At 41.6% G+C, this 17,551-nt stretch overlaps 1 protein-coding gene across 1 annotated transcript; it reads right to left on the bottom strand.

Annotated features, from left to right (window-relative positions):
• Nucleotides 1–2,943: 2,943 nt before the first annotated feature.
• On the bottom strand, nucleotides 2,944–16,513 carry LOC306941013 (phospholipase B1, membrane-associated-like; the record flags this gene model as incomplete). Its single annotated transcript, XM_079526316.1, has 14 exons — nucleotides 2,944–3,316; nucleotides 3,859–3,930; nucleotides 5,666–5,761; nucleotides 6,074–6,175; nucleotides 6,601–6,682; nucleotides 8,319–8,410; nucleotides 8,565–8,630; nucleotides 9,697–9,777; nucleotides 10,990–11,041; nucleotides 12,053–12,173; nucleotides 12,293–12,336; nucleotides 12,842–12,909; nucleotides 14,936–14,994; nucleotides 16,414–16,513. The coding sequence occupies 14 exons, from the start codon at nucleotides 16,511–16,513 to the stop codon at nucleotides 3,185–3,187; spliced, it is 1,167 nt and encodes a 388-aa protein (XP_079382442.1). The 3' UTR covers nucleotides 2,944–3,184.
• Nucleotides 16,514–17,551: the final 1,038 nt, after the last annotated feature.

Genomic DNA, 17,551 nt, shown 5'->3' with positions numbered 1-17,551 from the left:
CAGGCATTATTACATCAGCGCCAAATTACCATTTCTGAACAAACCCAAGTAACATGAGAGGGGCCTAAATATAGCGTTCACCTGCGGCCTGTGCCCTCGTATTTTGTGACGATTAGCATCACGATACGGGAGCAGTTGAATAGGCTTTGTAGCCGTGCGAGACGAGCGCGTCTCACTGCTTGTGATTTTGAATGGGTGACAGAGTGTGCTGCACTGGTTGAGTGTGTTTGCTTTTCATAACATTAGAACACTGTGTGTAAAGGTCTTCTGTGTCTGCGACGACAACACCTGCTGCTGTATTCAGAGCTCCATGGGGAAGGTGAAAGTCAGGACAAAGTGAACCACAGCACAGAGGGACCTTACGACCCCCCCCAGCCAGGTTGTAACGTTTGTCTTAAGTTAACCACTTCTTAAACCCTAAAGCATATAGGAGTGGTTCCCATCAAAGTGGGTCCTTGGCTGGGTGCTAGGGGGGTCCCCGGAAAAATGTGTTAATATTGTTTCTCTAGAGTCTAGAGTGCATGACATAGCTACCCTTATGATTCTTGATAACTATCTAGTATGTATTTGATGTATTTCCATGTGTTCTTGCTTACTGCAAATCACTCTGGATTAAGAGCGTCTGCTAAATGCCTAACTTATAAGTAAGTCGGTGTCGTAATCATTTTAACCACTTTAAACGAGATTTTATATTTTGTCTATTAAAAAATATATACAAAGTGACGCGCCATGAGCTTGTACATTAGCATCTTTAATGAACATTTGTGCAAATCTGAATATATGGACTATATATTTTTTAAAGCAAACATTTGTTTTTAGATATTTCTTTGTGGCTTTCGCCTTTATTTTTTATTTATTTTGGGGATAGGGTGACAGTAGGCTGAAAGGGATGACATTCAGTAAATGCCGGATCGGGAGTAGAAACTGCCAGACTGGATTACCAGCCAAGGTGCCCAGACGACTACGCCAGCCACCCGGGCCTAAAGCAAACATTTTTAACTGAAATCTTTGCTTCTGTAGGACCCTGGCACACAGTGTGTTTGAGATGGGCGTCCGCAGCCAGATACATATCATTTTGAGTGTCCTTGACATGAAAAAGTTCAAGAACCACTGCTATTAGTGCTATAGGCTACAACTGTACGTTGACCCACCGAGGTCCCCCACGGCTCTGTACTAGGTCCTTTTTTCCTTCAACACCAAATGTCTTTGCCGTCAATAGGCGATCTACAAGCTAAAGCGCAATAGCCTACAAACTCCTTTCTGACGTCAGAAAATCGAACAATAGTTCAGCGAGTCAGGACATCTGGAGGTGCACGGGTTCAGAGGGAAGGTTCTGGGACCTTCTGAAGCTTGGAATGTACATTTGGTGTTATACTGTGTCGGAAAGAAGTATAGACTATAATGCACTTTAGGCATGTTGTGAGCTTCTCGATCTGCTGTCACATTATATTTTATGTATGGTTACTAATCTCACAGAATAATCAAACGTCATTCGGAAAATATATATATATATATATATATATAAATCACACCTGTGTGAAGTGAGGGGTGCTCTTATCATACGTCCTCTCATTCTGGCCAAACATATTTGCGTCTTCACTTTTATCTTAAAAGTGAAGACGAAAATTGTGCCACATTGCATATTCATGTGCTAGCAAAAATTGCCTTTTGAGCTTGTAGATCAGCTATTTTTGCTATATTTGAATTGAAACACTGAATAATTCTTTGGTATTTTTGAATTGGAATCCTGAAAAGTAACCTTTTTATACAATTTCAAATGCATTTAGTTATAGTTATGTTAACTTTATGAACTAAATACAAATACATTGGACATAAAAAGACAATAACATTTTAATACTAGTCATTAAGCTACAAGTAATTAAAGCAGGTCATGTTTGCATTTTTGGAATTGTAACAGGCAAAATCAATAATTTGTCAGTGTTCTGATATTAACCTGCAGGCCGCATTAAGTGATGGTGGGGGCTGCATCTGGCCCCCGGGCCGCCAGTTGCCCATGTATGGAACTCTAAACTCTAAATGGACACCTACTGGCAGGCAGCTACTGCTTGACAATATCAATAGTTATTTGAATCAGACGGTGCACCAGAGTTGACACTATAGATGCACTTAACTTTATTGTAGTTTGAACATTGTTGCAATTACCTCTCTTTGTCAGGGAGGGAGTCAACGAACATACAACATTACAGATTGTATCTTTAATAGCAGGTGGCTTAACAGCATTATGTTGTATTCAGAATTTCCGATGTCTCAACTCTCAACAATAACCAAGACCAAGTTAATGGTGCAATCAGGATTCAAATAAAGAAATAGGAAAGGTAAATCTACCAGCTGAAGCGTTTCGAGTTTGCGGATCTGCTACTTTAAATTTGTGTGACGCTGTAGGATGCCGAGTAAGTAAGCGTGAAAAAAGAAAAAAAAAGAAAAAGTTCTGCTACTGAGCTAAGGCAGAGAGGTAAAGGTGAACTTTATTTATCCAATTGGTGAAATTGGTCCTCTGCGCTGTCACAATTCCAAACAAATACAATTAATTGTCACACATTAATAGTGGAAATAGCCAATCTACGAGCTGTGTGCTTGTAGATCTAATCAAGGTCTAAATGTAGACCGTCTATATATAGACGTTGAAACGACGTTTCAACGTCTAATCTAAGCCTTGACTGCTAAAAGAACTTTCATTTTTAGACTATTTTCACCCCATTTTTTAGACGGTCGTTTAGACGTCTAAAAGCCGAACATTGCTCAGTGGGTACTGTAGCATGCATGTCTCCTGGTGTGGGAACGCGAAAGCTAACACAAGGAGAAACATGCAAACTCCAAACAGAAAGGCCAGCCCGGTTGGGGATCGAACCCTTCTTACTGTGAGGCAGCAACAGTGCTAACCAGTGCGCCACCGTGCTGCCCATCCTAACATGCCGAGTTGACGGGGGTCTCCCAAGGGCTCTAATATGCACCTGACTGTGCAGGAGAGATATTACGCTTTGAGCTTCATTGCAATACCTAAACACAGGGTCTGAATTTTTCGATGGAAGAGTAGGAGGACCACCTCCAACCACTGCAGATATTTTAGTTCATACTCTACCATACAGATTGGTTGAAATAATGTTTTATTTGTAAGAAAAAAAAACCCTGCATGGATTGATTGCAGCTTGCAGCTAAATGATGATTACACAGAATGGAGCCGTATGAGCCATATTAGGAGCAGGAGAGACAGAAGGGGGGACGGAGCCTTGGACGGAGCATCAGACGAGGGGTCTTCTAGGGCTGCACTGGGTCTGGTGAAGATGTATGGATGGTCCTACACATAGGAGACAGAGATTCAGGCAAAAGGGTAAAATCAGCCCTCAACGGCTTCTGACAGGAATATGGGGAGGGGATGGGAGGGAAGCCTCGCCCCTTAGGGGTGTAATCTGTGAGGTTACGGCATGTGTTTTGTATGTGTGCATGAGACCAGAGTAATGTCTGCTGTCAGAGCCAGTGATAGACCTGGGCGCTACACACTACATACTCATAGACGTTAGAGTTAGTGCTAGGGTTTGTGAGGTTACGGTTAGTGTTAGGGTTAACACAGACGACAGCGCTGCGTAATCTCATGCAGATCGGCTACTTTCGTCGTTTGTGAGAACGCGCACATGGGTGTGCGTTATTATGCGGTGGAGCCACAGAGACTTTTTTTATTATGAGGGTCAGTTGGCCTTTTTTGGCACATTTTGTTGCCCCCCTCGTCGTTTTAGCCATCATAGCTTGGTTTTTATTTAGTTTTCGTCAGTGAGAAAAGGTATAGTGGATTAAATGAACACTGATGCAACGGCAGTATATTGTGTACACGAGCAGTCTTACCAGGGATGGACAGATGAGATCGATGGGGTCGGAGAAACTCCCCACCATGAACTTCCCTCCCTCGGGCTGAAACTGGGAGAGATGAGACGAGAGAATGAGGCGATTGTGGCATCACTGTCTCTATGGCAACCACTTTCAATATGGTAGTCCCTATTTTGGGCATGTCACTATTATATAAGAACACACACACACACACACACACACACACACACACACCTCTGACATCCCATTACTCTGACTACATGGCTTCGCGTTCGGTCAGTTAGGGACGGGGTTAGTAATGCGCGAGTGGGACCAACGCGCCGTCGGAACAATGAGTAATGACAGCACCAACTTTTTATCGTTTGAGAGTCGTGATCTCAATTCTTGAGGAAAAAGATCTTCTCAAATTCACATTTGAGCAAGAATCATGCAGCACTACCGTAAGGGTAAAATAACTGAAGATTTTACAGTGTAGATTGGGGTCCCAGAGATTAAAAAAAATAATCAAAATGTATGATTATGGGGTCCTTGAAAGGTTGAGAATCACTGCTATTAGATGACTAGGCATTTGCAGAGCCACGCCATAAAAATGCCCCTGGTGTGGAAGAACATTTGATTGTAGTGATCCCTGAGGACACATTAGTTCTCTGCGTTTGACCCAAGGCCGTACGTTCTACTAGGAACAGTGTGCAGCCCCAGAGGACGCATCATCGGGGAGCAATTAGGGGTTCAGTGTCTTCCTCAGGGTCACATCCACATGATGATTGCAGGAGCCAGGGATCAAGCGGGGAACTTTCCGATTCCCAGACGGCAGTTCTACCTCCCGAGCCACTATCGTGCCATTTACACTCCCGGGCAGAAGTTTCTAATACAGACAGCTTGTTTCGTGCCCGACCAGAGGATAGACATTTCTCAATAGAACAGCAAGACCACCAACTACAACACTGAGGAAGGCCGACCAGGCCGAAACGCGTACGTTGTCTGCTCGTCAGAGGTAAATAAATCATGTGAAAAGGGCATATATTGAGTTCTGGCATTTTCTTCATTCACCAAGCCTTGCACCTAGACAGATGTAAGCTTTCAGATACTGATGACAAAATACCGCTTACATAAATCTAAAAATATCTAAAAACACAGACAAAACACTGGTTCCCACTTTTCTCATGAATCCAAAATAACATTAAATGTTTTTTCTTTAATTTCATGAAGGAATCAAAGAAAAATCAAAGAAATTCCATAAATTAGAAAACAAATGTTTAAAGAATGAGTGAAAATAGCCGGTCTACAAGCTCACAACATGGCGCAAAGTGAGCTTGTAGATCTGCCATTTTCACAAAGTTTGACTAATAATTTCGTTTTTGGCTCTTGAGCTAAAAGGGCTTGGGACCCACTGATGTAGTTAGTCTATTACAGTGGTTCTCAAACGTTTTCTTGTCAAGGACCCCTAAATGTGTATTAGGCCTCGGACCCCCATCTGAAAATACTTCGTACCAGGGACCCCCCATACAAGATTTAAGAGTTAAACATTTTTTTAAAGTGTCAAAGAATGACAAGATTTTCTTTTTTAAATAGCTGATGTATATGGGTCCCTGAACCCCACCCAATGGGCCATAACTCAGAGTGTACAAATGGAATCTAATGGACCCGTATGGGTCCATTTGTTTCCATTTATACACTCTCAGAGTTACAGCCACATAAGGGTCCATTTGTTTCCTAGCTATCCATAATTTATCTGGAACCCCCTTAAGGACCTCTGGGGGTCCGCAGACCCCCCACTTTGAGAACCAATGGTCTATTAAATAAGGTAGCGTCACACAATGCTGACCATGTTGTTCCAGAGTCCCTTGGCCAGCTCCTCGTGTCCCTTGATGGTGAAGTGGAAGCAGTCGTGAGTGAAGAAAGTCATGTCGATCTTCCCGTTCTGCTCAAGGAGACAAGCATCGTCTGTCACTCATTTATTGACAGACGGAGGTAGACATTACAAACATAAAGCAGTCAGTCAGGTGTATATTCACAGCATGGCTGGATTAAGCCCCATAACCCTGCAGCTATCAGGATTAAGGGCCAATCACAACGAGCTCTATTATTAACTATAAAGTTTACTGTTTTAATAAACATTCTTCTACCTCAAGTGGATGGCAGAGTTCACACCGCCGGCCCACCCGTCCTCCATTAAGCCAGTTTCTTATATAAAATAGGGCTTAATGTTTCAAGTGTATGCTAAGGGCTTTACCGGGAGGCGAGGGGGATCGGCGTGTTTCAGGAAGGGCTGAAGCATGACAGCAAAGTCATCTCTGAAGAAACGGTCACTGTACAACAGCTGCTCCAGTCGCTTCTGCAGGGAGGACGACAGATGAGATTGAAAACATTAATGTTACAGCTGTTAGAGATGCATTCGTTACAAACAGGATAATACAGTAAATTACCCAAATCAGGAGCCCGGGGTCCTTGAGAGTGTCCCAGTGGGTCCCCAGCAAAATGAGGAACAGTTGAAACACTTAAACCCTAATTTATACTTCAGCCATTAGAAAATAGCCAGCTCTATTTTCAGAACATTCTGAAACATCTTGAAAAATTGTGAAACACAAATCTCCTTATGCACTTAACTCTTTTCAGTTGGGGGTCCGCGGCCAAAATCATATGAATTTGGGGGTCCTCGGCATGAAAATGTTTGAGAACTACTGAATTCTACCAGATTACAGTTTAAGTCCTTAGCCATTGAATAAAGTCGCCCCATGGAGTAAGAGCAATAACATCCACCTGGAACTCTAGGTTGACCTCTATCAGCTCCCGTAGTTCAGGAGAGCTGGTCACCGGCTTTATCAGGCAAGAACAGAAAGACCTAAGACAGACAGGGAACAAAATGAGGTTAAACACTGCACAGCGATAAACGATAAGGATTGCAAAGGCTATGGAAAGATTCAGAGAGGTCTGGGTGCAAAAGCGAATTGAACTAATGTATTTAATCTATTATTTTAAAAATACATATTGGTAATAACATGATAAAAGAAAAACAAAATCATAGTACAACTTAACATTTTGATTTCCTCACAAAATGTCAAAAATATCTAAAATAGCATATCTACAAGCTTGCAGCACATTGGGAGTTTGTAGAATGTCTATTTTTGTACAGCACTGTGTACCAATGTACTGTACAAAGTATAAAATTAACTGATTAATCAGACTAATAGACGATAAAAATAAATTCAAATTTATTCATGTTCATTCATTGATATTATAATATATATATATATATATAATATATATATATATATTTAAATTAATCAATAGTTTAGGGTACGTAGTAGGGTATCATTGAGATTAACCACTAACTGTACATATAGCCAGGTAGAATCTGTGAACTATATCTCATAGTTGGCCGTGGGAAGATATTTACAGTAGGAGGTGCTGCAAAATGTGCGTGCACATACCTTGTGCACGCGCAGTTTTGCGCATTTTCTCATGAAAAAGTGGCTTTTACTTTCCCTCTCCACACGCATGAGCAAACTGACACAGGCAATTAACCAGGATAAGGCGCCGATACTGTGATACAGCATATTTATTAGGCCTAGTCCGAGGGGGGCTGTGCCTGGGGGGAGGGGGTGCTCCAGCCCCCCCAGAAACCCCTACTTCCCTCAGCCATACATGAGAAGAGATTAGCTCTCGGTAATATTTCACTGGTGAGACTGCAACCTGAGTTATTGGCACAGCAGGAATGGAGCAAAAAACCCAAATAAATAAATAAAAACTGTCGAGAGACAAATCCACGGGCCTGTGGACGTTATAGAGGGCTCTTCTGCAAGTGGTCTGCTTGTGTTGCATCACATTCAGCTCAGCTTACTTATGCACATACTAAAGCCGTGTTTAAATGCATATAAATAAATACATTTCAATTCTGTTGGAAATCAGATATTTCTTAGCCTAAACTATGGTAGGCCTACTTTAAACCTGGCATCTTTTTTTAACACTTTTCAACATTTCAACATGCTAACTTTCCAGGAAGGGAAAGACTGTAGTTTGTATTAGCTTGGAATCCCCAGCAATGATGCCATTGGTACTTGTAGGCAGGTTTCTGAACCGTCCTGTGAAGACATGAATTGTGCCATCTTATGAGCATTAGTGAGAACCAATTATAATGAAGATAAGGTTGAACATGGATGAAGTTCTCCTTTGATATTGAGAATGGAATGTAACTGAACAACAACATTAATCACTCAGTGTGTGTGTGTGTGTGTGTGTGTGTGTGTGTCAGTGTTGTCGATAAAAACAATGACGAAAAAACAATGCTCTTCGACTACGTTTTTTCACTGACAAAAACAAAATAACGACTAAACTATGATGACTAAAACTAGCATGTGTGTGTGTGTGTGTGTGTGTGTAATGTGTAATTATCCCTGGTTGCAATTGCACCCCAGAAGGCTTTGTGCAGCTTCTGTCATTTGCTCCGGGGGTCTTTTTTTGTGGTAAGAGTGTCTGACCGTTGAAGCAGACAGCCTGGGGTGGGCCTATGCACGTCTCGGAGGGTCTCCATGGGTAGGATCTGAACCACGTTGACAATCATGCGAGGAACCTGCAACACAAGTCCAAGGCTACTTCAGAACGGAATCAAAGATATTCACAATAACAGAAACAACAGTGTGGTTTGTGAGGAAGAAGAACTATCCCGTTTCTCTAATTATAATAGAAAAAGTAGCTTCGGAAAGAGTTGTTTTCTTCCCCTTTACCTCATTCATGAGCATTTCCAAAGAGACGGTCATGTAGTGAATGAAGTTATCCACTGAGAACAGAGTCTAGACAAAACAACAGAGGGGAGACTTTACAGAATGAAGTTATCCACTGAGAACAGAGTCTAGACAAAACAACAGAGGGGAGACTTTACAGTCAGTTATCCACTGAGAACAGAGTCTAGACAAAACAACAGAGGGGAGACTTTACAGTCAGTTATCCACTGAGAACAGAGTCTAGACAAAACAACAGAGGGGAGACTTTACAGGCAGTTATCCACTGAGAACAGAGTCTAGACAAAACAACAGAGGGGAGACTTTACAGGCAGTTATCCACTGAGAACAGAGTCTAGACAAAACAACAGAGGGGAGACTTTACAGTCAGTTATCCACTGAGAACAGAGTCTAGACAAAACAACAGAGGGGAGACTTTACAGTCAGTTATCCACTGAGAACAGAGTCTAGACAAAACAACAGAGGGGAGACTTTACAGGCAGGACTACAGGACTTTATCCACTGAGAACAGAGTCTAGACAAAACAACAGAGGGGAGACTTTACAGGCAGGACTACAGGACTTTACGACAGGTTGGAAAACATTGCACACATCTTTAACCACGTGGATTCTAGTGTCCCTGTTCTGGGCACGTCATAACAAGCTTGCACATTGTGAGCTTGTAGATCTGGTATTTTGGGGAGATTTTGCGTAGAGGGAAAAGGGGATCGGGGGGCCGAGACAGAGTACACATGTAGGTGGCCCTAGGAAACAAAGAATAGTACTTCATTGAAAATGAAATGTTTAAAGCAGTGGATCTCAATGTGGGGACCCCCAGGGGTCCTTGAAAAGGGGATCCAGGGCATCCCCAGCAAAATTAGTTAATATATCATTAAAATCAGTTTAACCACATTAACACTATATGTACATCGGCTATTTTCAAAAGATCTTGACAAATCGACTAAACCGTTTTTAAAACATTTTAACAGAACAAATCTTGTATGGGGGTCCCTGGCACAACATATTTTCAAATGGGGGTTCGCAGCCAAATACATATTAATTTGGGGGTCCTTGACACATGAAAACATTTGAGAACAACTGTGTCACAAGAGAACATCTAAATTCTAAAAGGACAGCACCTTGTCTTTGCAGTAATCACAGATGTCATTCATGCCAATGAAAATTGTCAGCAGCTTCCAGTCCTCGTCAAAGTTCAGACCCTTCAGTTGAGGAAGAGACAACATGAGAGAAATGAACCTTCAAGGAGCAATTTCATTTAAAAAAAACAGTCAGTGTAAATCATGGGGAATTATCCATACATTTCGGAGGATCCCTATTCAGTCCCTATTATGTTTTATTTTAAAATACCCCCAAAAATGTAATAAAAACAATACCCAATCACAAATTATGTGGGATGGATCGGTGACAGCTGATTTACGTATAAAAAAATGCATTTTTACTCAAAATGTTTTATGTCAAAATGTTACTTTCTAGTTACTTTGTAGATTTCAATTATTATTACAAAACATAAGTAACCAATTAACCCTTTTATTAGGTGCTAGTATACAAGAAAACGACTAACGTTTCGACCTTGTGGTCTTCATCAGTCATGACTCTGATGAAGACCAAAACCTTAGTCGTTTCCTTGTATACTAGCACCTAATAAAAGGCTTGAAATGTTTGTGCTGCTCCAGTGTCCTCTCCCCTTTCGGCATCTGTCGTCCTTGTTCCTGTGATGCACCGGACCAGCCGTTACAGGTTTGAAGATTCCCTTTATAACCAATTAACCCCTTTTAGATACTTCCGCTATTTGAAAACTGCTCTAACACAAGCACATTGTAAGCTTGTTATCTTGGCCGTTACCATTTAGGAAACAAATGAAATTCGGAGTAAAACTTTGCATACAGGGCTTTCACTTTCTCAACATTTCCACACTGTGGTGTTGCTACTTTTGCCCAAATAAAAAGTCTGAGTAGGCCTACTTATTCCACCACTGCCTGTTGCTAAGCAACGTGGTTAACAGCCAGGCATGCACGCTGTGGGCCCATCATGTCTTCATAAGGCTGCTATCGTCTCTATCGGGTGGAAACCGATGGTACTTTTCAGGATTCAAATGCAAAAAATAGCATAAGAATCAATATAAAACTCAAAACGCGTCACATCACACCACATTTTGAGCTTGTACATCCGCTAGTTTTGTGTGACACTGTAGCATGATCAAGTAGGGGTGTTTATTTACTGTAGCATGATCAAGTAGGGGTGTTTATTTACTGTAGCATGATCAAGTAGGGGTGTTTATTTACTGTAGCATGATCAAGTAGGGGTGTTTAGTTACTGTAGCATGATCAAGTAGGGGTGTTTATTTATGAAACCTAAGAAAGAGATAAGAGTTTTTTCGCCTGACAGCAACGGTATAATGTGATCACAGTTACCTCGTAGTCCCTCAGCGTGTCAATCAAATGTCTGGTCTGGCCGGGCAGATTGCTGGGAATAGAACATTGCATAGACCATTATTATAACAGGTTTACTTCACAGGTCATGGAGGTCTGTGTATGAAGGTAATGTATTTGGAAAAGTTAATATCTAACAACAAATATCGACAGACAGACAGACAGACAGACAGACGTTCTGTTCGGTCTCTGTTGACCAAGAATTGGTTAGTTGATTAGTCCCCCCCCCCCCCCCCATACTGAATTAAATATTTCTTGAAAAATGATGAGCACAGCTCTTGTAAAAACGTTAATTGAATCTAACAGCCATTAGCCAGTAGCCATTGTGAAGTCAACTTTAAAATGTTCAGTTATCAATCTCACCAACTTAACCACTTGAACCTTGGTTAATTACATCATGAATGTATCAAATAAATCAAATCAAAACTCCCAACAGCCCCTATTCTGGGGTGAACATAACATTAATATCATCATCATCAATGCGGTCAAGATCATGGATTTCACAACGCCACACTAAAACATAAAGGTGACTAAAATGTGACTAAAACTAAAAAACTATTCAAAAGACTGACTAAAACTAAAATCAAAATTGACTGTCAAAATCAACACTGCTTAGCTGGCTCCTTTCCACATGATGGAGCAGTGGCTCTACTAGCAGTCTCTCCCAGATGTCTGAACTTCTCACCCTATCCCTAAGGGATAGGGTATCCGCTTTCGGTCATGACCCACACTTTGAGACCATAAGTGAGGGTAGGAACCTTGACCAGTCGGTATAAAAGCTTTGCCTTCTGGCTCAGCTCTCTTTTCGCCACAACAGTGTGGAAACAAATGTAATCTTCACCGAAAATAGACGATCTACAAGGTCACAACACCTCATGTTGATGGTGTGAGCTATCTTTTGCCAGTATTCTCCCCAGAATAGGGACGCTATGGTTCATGTGCTTAATGGACAAAGAATGTCCCTGGTCTAGGACAACCCTCCTGAATCGATTGCTAGCTACATCAACCTGATGTGAGTGTGTGTTGGAAGGTGGAAGGCTCTTACAAGGTGTTGTGTCCAGTAACAGCCAGGTTGAAGCCTGTCTCACTGAGAGAACCAGGGGTTCCATGCACTGTCTTGCTGCAGGCTGGGCCAATCACACTGGGGCTAAACAGCTTAATTATATCTACAGCATACAATGGGAAAATACACCAACACAAAGAAACAGCGTTATTCTCCACAGTTTGCTGGTAAGAACATTCAGTATGAAACAACACAGAACATCCAAGTCCGAAACAGGCTTACTTGCCAGTGTAATGACATCTTGGAAAGACCCATAACCTCCAATGCTAGGAATGCCCAAAGAAAATGATTATTTTCAGTACAGATGGTTGTGAACACAGATTGTACTTGTTTTGTTTGTAAATTGTGCCTCAGGCCTTAATGGCCTTTCTTTCTCTGCCTTTATTAGATAGTGGTATAGTATACTATACAGTAGTCTGACAGGAAATGGGGAGAGAGAGAGAGATGGGGAGTGACACGCAGCAAAGGTCATCGGAATTGTGAAAATGGTAATTCAATGTACAGTTACTACAGTATGTAGGTTTATGTTACTTACTAAGCCCCCCCCCCCCAGTAGGGTCTTCACGGTATTGTTTTTAAACCCTTTAGCACTAAATCTAAATAATTTGAAAGGTGTATTACAAATAAAATGTATTAGTGTATCAGGGTGTGCTCCTGAGCAAAAACATGACTAGCTGTGTGTATCAAGCTGCTGTGCTATCTAGAACCAGGGCATGCGTTGTGCAATAAACAGACCTATTCCACATGCTTTTATAATACAAGACCTGCTACCTCCATGACACATGACGGAACTCAATGGGAATTCCCAGGACGGTGGTAGCATTGGCACCAATGGCTGTCTGAAATGGGAGGGCAAATCCAACGTCAACGTTTTTTTCTCCCAGGACAATTACCGGTAAGCCTGATCTATACTTGATCAAACAACAGTGCCCCTTGCTGAAAATAGCCCATCTACAAGCTTATAGGTCTGCTGCTTTTGGCAAGCAACAACCGTTGTACGATAGGGGTTCCCCAATTAATTTTCCTCAAGGGCCATATTTTGACTAGGGAACCAGGCTGGGGGCCGAGTCCACACGCGCGAAAAATTGGGTTTTTTACTTTTTCGTTAATTAATTAAAAATTGTTCTCAACCAGTGGTCCGGGGACCAGAAGTGGTCCTTGAGGGGGTGCCCAGTTTGACATGCATAGGCTACTGACCCCCATTTAATGCCATTTATATCTGAGACACCCCCGCAATTTTTTTAAATTCTTCCAGGGGCCACAAGGGGGCGATCCGCGGGCCGCAAATGGCCCGCGGGCCGCCTATTGGGGAACCCTTATAGAATGAATTAGAGAATGAATCTTGAATCTTATAAAGTTAAAGTTGTCTTTCATGCACACCCACACACCCCAGGTCGGATTGGGCTGAAACTTTCCATAGCAGAATGTTATAATAAACCGGGATAGCACAAATGTTTGTTGAAATGTTCAACCTTTTAAAACTGCAGGACAATATGGAGCTGTATAGACATCAGTAGTTGGTGGTCAATTTTATGTACAACTTTTTTTAAACAAATTAAATTATTAATTTATTTTTCAGTACTTTCATGAAGAAATATCTAAGAAATTCCAGGTTGGAAAAGAAAGTAGTAGTGAAAATAGCTGATCTACAAACGGCACAAATGCGACTCGTGGGCTTGTAGATCTGCTATTTTCACTATAGTTTGGGTCGCGCGGAGACATCAAATTTCTCTTTTTGGTAAATGGACTAAAAGGTTTGGGAACAACTGCATTAAAGGATGTGTAACACTGGTTTCTTTCAAAATGTATTTTACAATTCTGTTATAGTCTTAGCCTTCATTTATTATACAGTACTACGTGCTGTTTACATTTCTGCATCTGACTAATAAAGTATTCAATCAATCCAGACAGACACTCTTATAGACACAGCTAAACTCCTGCAGAGCCACGTTGTGAACTTTTACAGTAAGTTAGAATAAAGCAGTGTTGATTTTGTCGACTAATACGATCTGCTATTTTCACTATAGTTTGGGTCGCGCGGAGACATCAAATTTCTCTTTTTGGTAAATGGACTAAAAGGTTTGGGAACAACTGCATTAAAGGATGTGTAACACTGGTTTCTTTCAAAATGTATTTTACAATTCTGTTATAGTCTTAGCCTTCATTTATTATACAGTACTACGTGCTGTTTACATTTCTGCATCTGACTAATAAAGTATTCAATCAATCCAGACAGACACTCTTATAGACACAGCTAAACTCCTGCAGAGCCACGTTGTGAACTTTTACAGTAAGTTAGAATAAAGCAGTGTTGATTTTGTCGACTAATACGATGACAAAAAATGGTCCGTCGACTACCTTTTTTCACTGACAAAAAACTGAATGGAAACTACATGACAACTAAGGTATGATGACTAAAACTAAGACTAACTATATTGACAATTTCGTCAACAAATAAAAACTAGACTAAAATGTATGCAACGGACTAGTGGACAAAAGATCCAGTAGAAGTAAAAAGTAATTCTGAAAATAGCAGATCTCTGTAGATCGGCTATTTTCAGCAAGTGTAAAATCAGCCATTACGACCAGGCCCGCCAAAATACATTTTCGTCAACTAAATCAACTGTAGATTTAGTCGACTAAAACTAGACTAACACTAAAACATTCCAGGTAACTAAAATGTGACTAAAACTAAATGAAAACTATTAAAAAGATTATGACTAAAACTTCCTGTCAAAATCAACACTGGAATAAAGAATAGTGACAATAACAACATACTGTAACTGGGCTTATTCCCCAAGAGATCAAGACCTCAAATTAATGAAATCCCACGTGGGTCAAGCTGGGACAAGAGAAGACACTTACTGTCAGAGAGTCGCCCAAGGCAGCGATGACCTTGATATCTGCCGCCTTCACCGACTCAACTGTAAAGCAGGGTCAAAGAAAAGGAGTGGAGCAACCAATTTAATTCTGCATTGGTCGGCTTTTTGTGTGTGTGTGCGTGTGTGTGTGTGCGTGCATGTCAGTAACCTGAGGACGGGACCGAGGGAGAAGGACTCATGTCTGGACACTGGAACACAGGATGCTTGAAGTCCACTGGTCTCGTTTTCTCTGGAAACTCCTGAAGCCATTTAGACAGAGCAGAGCAGAGACGTCTTTGGTGATTAGCATGATTCTATACAGTACATCTACCATGTTAGGCATCCTACTGTATCCTCACCTCACAGCCCTCCTCAACCTGCCAGTGCCACCCACCATGTGTGACTGACCCCAATGTGACCACCAGGGGCTGGCTAAGACAACGGTCCTGGCTGTCCCCTCTGACTGCTATGCTAAATTGATGCTTTTGTCCACTACTACTAGGCAAGGAATTGTGTATAGCACAGTTCAACAGCAAGGCAATTCAATGTGCTTTCCATAAAACATTAAGCAAACACATTGGAATACAATTAAACATTTAAATTAAATAAGGCAGTAAAATTACAGTGCAAAAAATCTCAATGAAAGGCAGCAGCAAACGGAGGTTCTAAAGAACTAAGAGTTGCAGCAGACCTACAGTTCTGGGAATGTGTACTACTGTATGGTCATAATTGAATCAATTACTTTGATTACTATTATATTATTATACAAGGCACAAGTAGGCAGGCAGACATTCCCTTTAGACTTCTGTTTTGTGTAAACAAGACAATTCTAATATTAGCTTACTTTTTATTAGGAAGTGCGTTCAGCACACTCAAGGTCTTTAGGTCATTCTAAATAGGACCTTTGTTCCTGGACTTCCTCGGTCATATCCATACCAAGTTAAATATTATAAGTAACGAAAACCTACCTGTTTACATCAAGTTCGTACAATTCACCCAAATTTCGAACAAGGTGAATCTACCTTGTTGAGAGCCTCCTCAGTGTAGTGTCGTATTCCTTCCTCATACTGCCACCACCACTCATTATTGCCTTAGAGAAGGATGAGCTCTTCAAACATCAGTCATGGTGCATTACCTTCCATGGCTGCATTTTCTTCAGATTATACAAAAACAGTTTCCCACATGCCATATTTTCCCCCCTTAAACACCCTCATTATACACAAGAGAAAAAGATTGACCAAAATAGGGTCACCAGGTTGAAATCCATTAATTAAATCACTATGTTGTATGTCTAAAAAAGCTTGCATTTCAGTGCTGAGCTCATCCACCATTATGTGATCCAGAAACAGCCCGTTTCAACCAGGGCAGGTCATGGCTGTGTCAGAGACAATATACCAGCACCGACCGCACTGACCTGTGCAATAATGTACTGTATGTGTTGTGTTGTTGTTTCTGGGCCCCCATGCTTGCTCCAGCACTTACCTTTGACAGAGCGGGATGCTAGCGCACACGTTGCCACGGCGATCCAAAGCCAGCCCATAGTGGTGCGTGTGGCCCAGTCAATGGCTGTTAGACCTGCCATGAGCCACACGGAATGTATGTGACCCCCGGGCCGGGCAGCACGACCACTTTATGAGCCACACAATCACAATGTGACCCTCGCCCTGAGCACTTTGATGGCCCAAAGCAAAAACAAGATAGATGAGTAACAAGGTACAGGCAGCTCCAGTAGCCTAACAGCGTGATTCTCAGCCAGATGGTCAGGGGCCACAAGGGTATTGCAAGTGTGCCCCCAAATAAAAAAATATGTCTTGGACAGTCACAACCATTGTTTAACTTTGGATAGAAAACATGCCGTGGCCCGATTTATCCTTTGTCGTACATCTATTGTACAATATAATGCACTAGTCCAATCAGTTTTATTGCTAAATGAACAGAGCATACATTTTCAGAATTCAAGCAAACGGTACATAATGAAGAAAAAAAAGATGTGGGACAGTGTTGCCATGCAGATACGATCATATTTACCCTCGGTAGTGTATGATCAATACTGCCAAGAATACCCTAATGTACCATCATTCTATCATTCTAATCTAACCCTTAGGCAGCGGTGGCCTAAGGGTTAGGGTTGTTACAGAGAGGTTGCCGGTTTGATTCCCCGGACGGAAAGGAATAATCTGGGTCGGGAAGTGATTGTCATCACTCAACCAACACCGCTGAAGTGCCCTTGAGCAAGGCACTGAACCCCCAACTGCTCCAGTGGAGCTGCTTAGTGGCCAACAGTATAAGACTGTGGTTGTACTGGTCAGCTCCCAGGTTTTAATGTGTGCGTCTCTATGTGTGCAGGGCGTTCCTTGAAATGAAAGATTGAGAAACACTGGTGTAAAAACACTGATAGCAAACGGAAGTTTGCTAACAGCAGACCTCTAAACTTCTGGTTTAAAGTGGTTAAATTAACCCATTTAGGCCAGAAGCAGATTCTAAAAACACCTACGTTTTCTGAAAAGGTTCAAAAAGCGAATTAAATATAACATACAAATATGTTGCTATACAACTACTGTGAAATGGATGCCATCTCAGACTGAAAAGTATACTAAACAACAAAGTATACTGTAGGTGT

Source organism: Electrona antarctica (genome assembly GCF_951216825.1).
Source record: "Electrona antarctica genome assembly, chromosome: 17".
Lineage (NCBI taxonomy): Eukaryota > Metazoa > Chordata > Actinopteri > Myctophiformes > Myctophidae > Electrona > Electrona antarctica.
The sequence above is the reverse complement of the archived record's forward strand: the minus strand, read 5'-3'. Positions and strand labels throughout refer to the sequence as shown.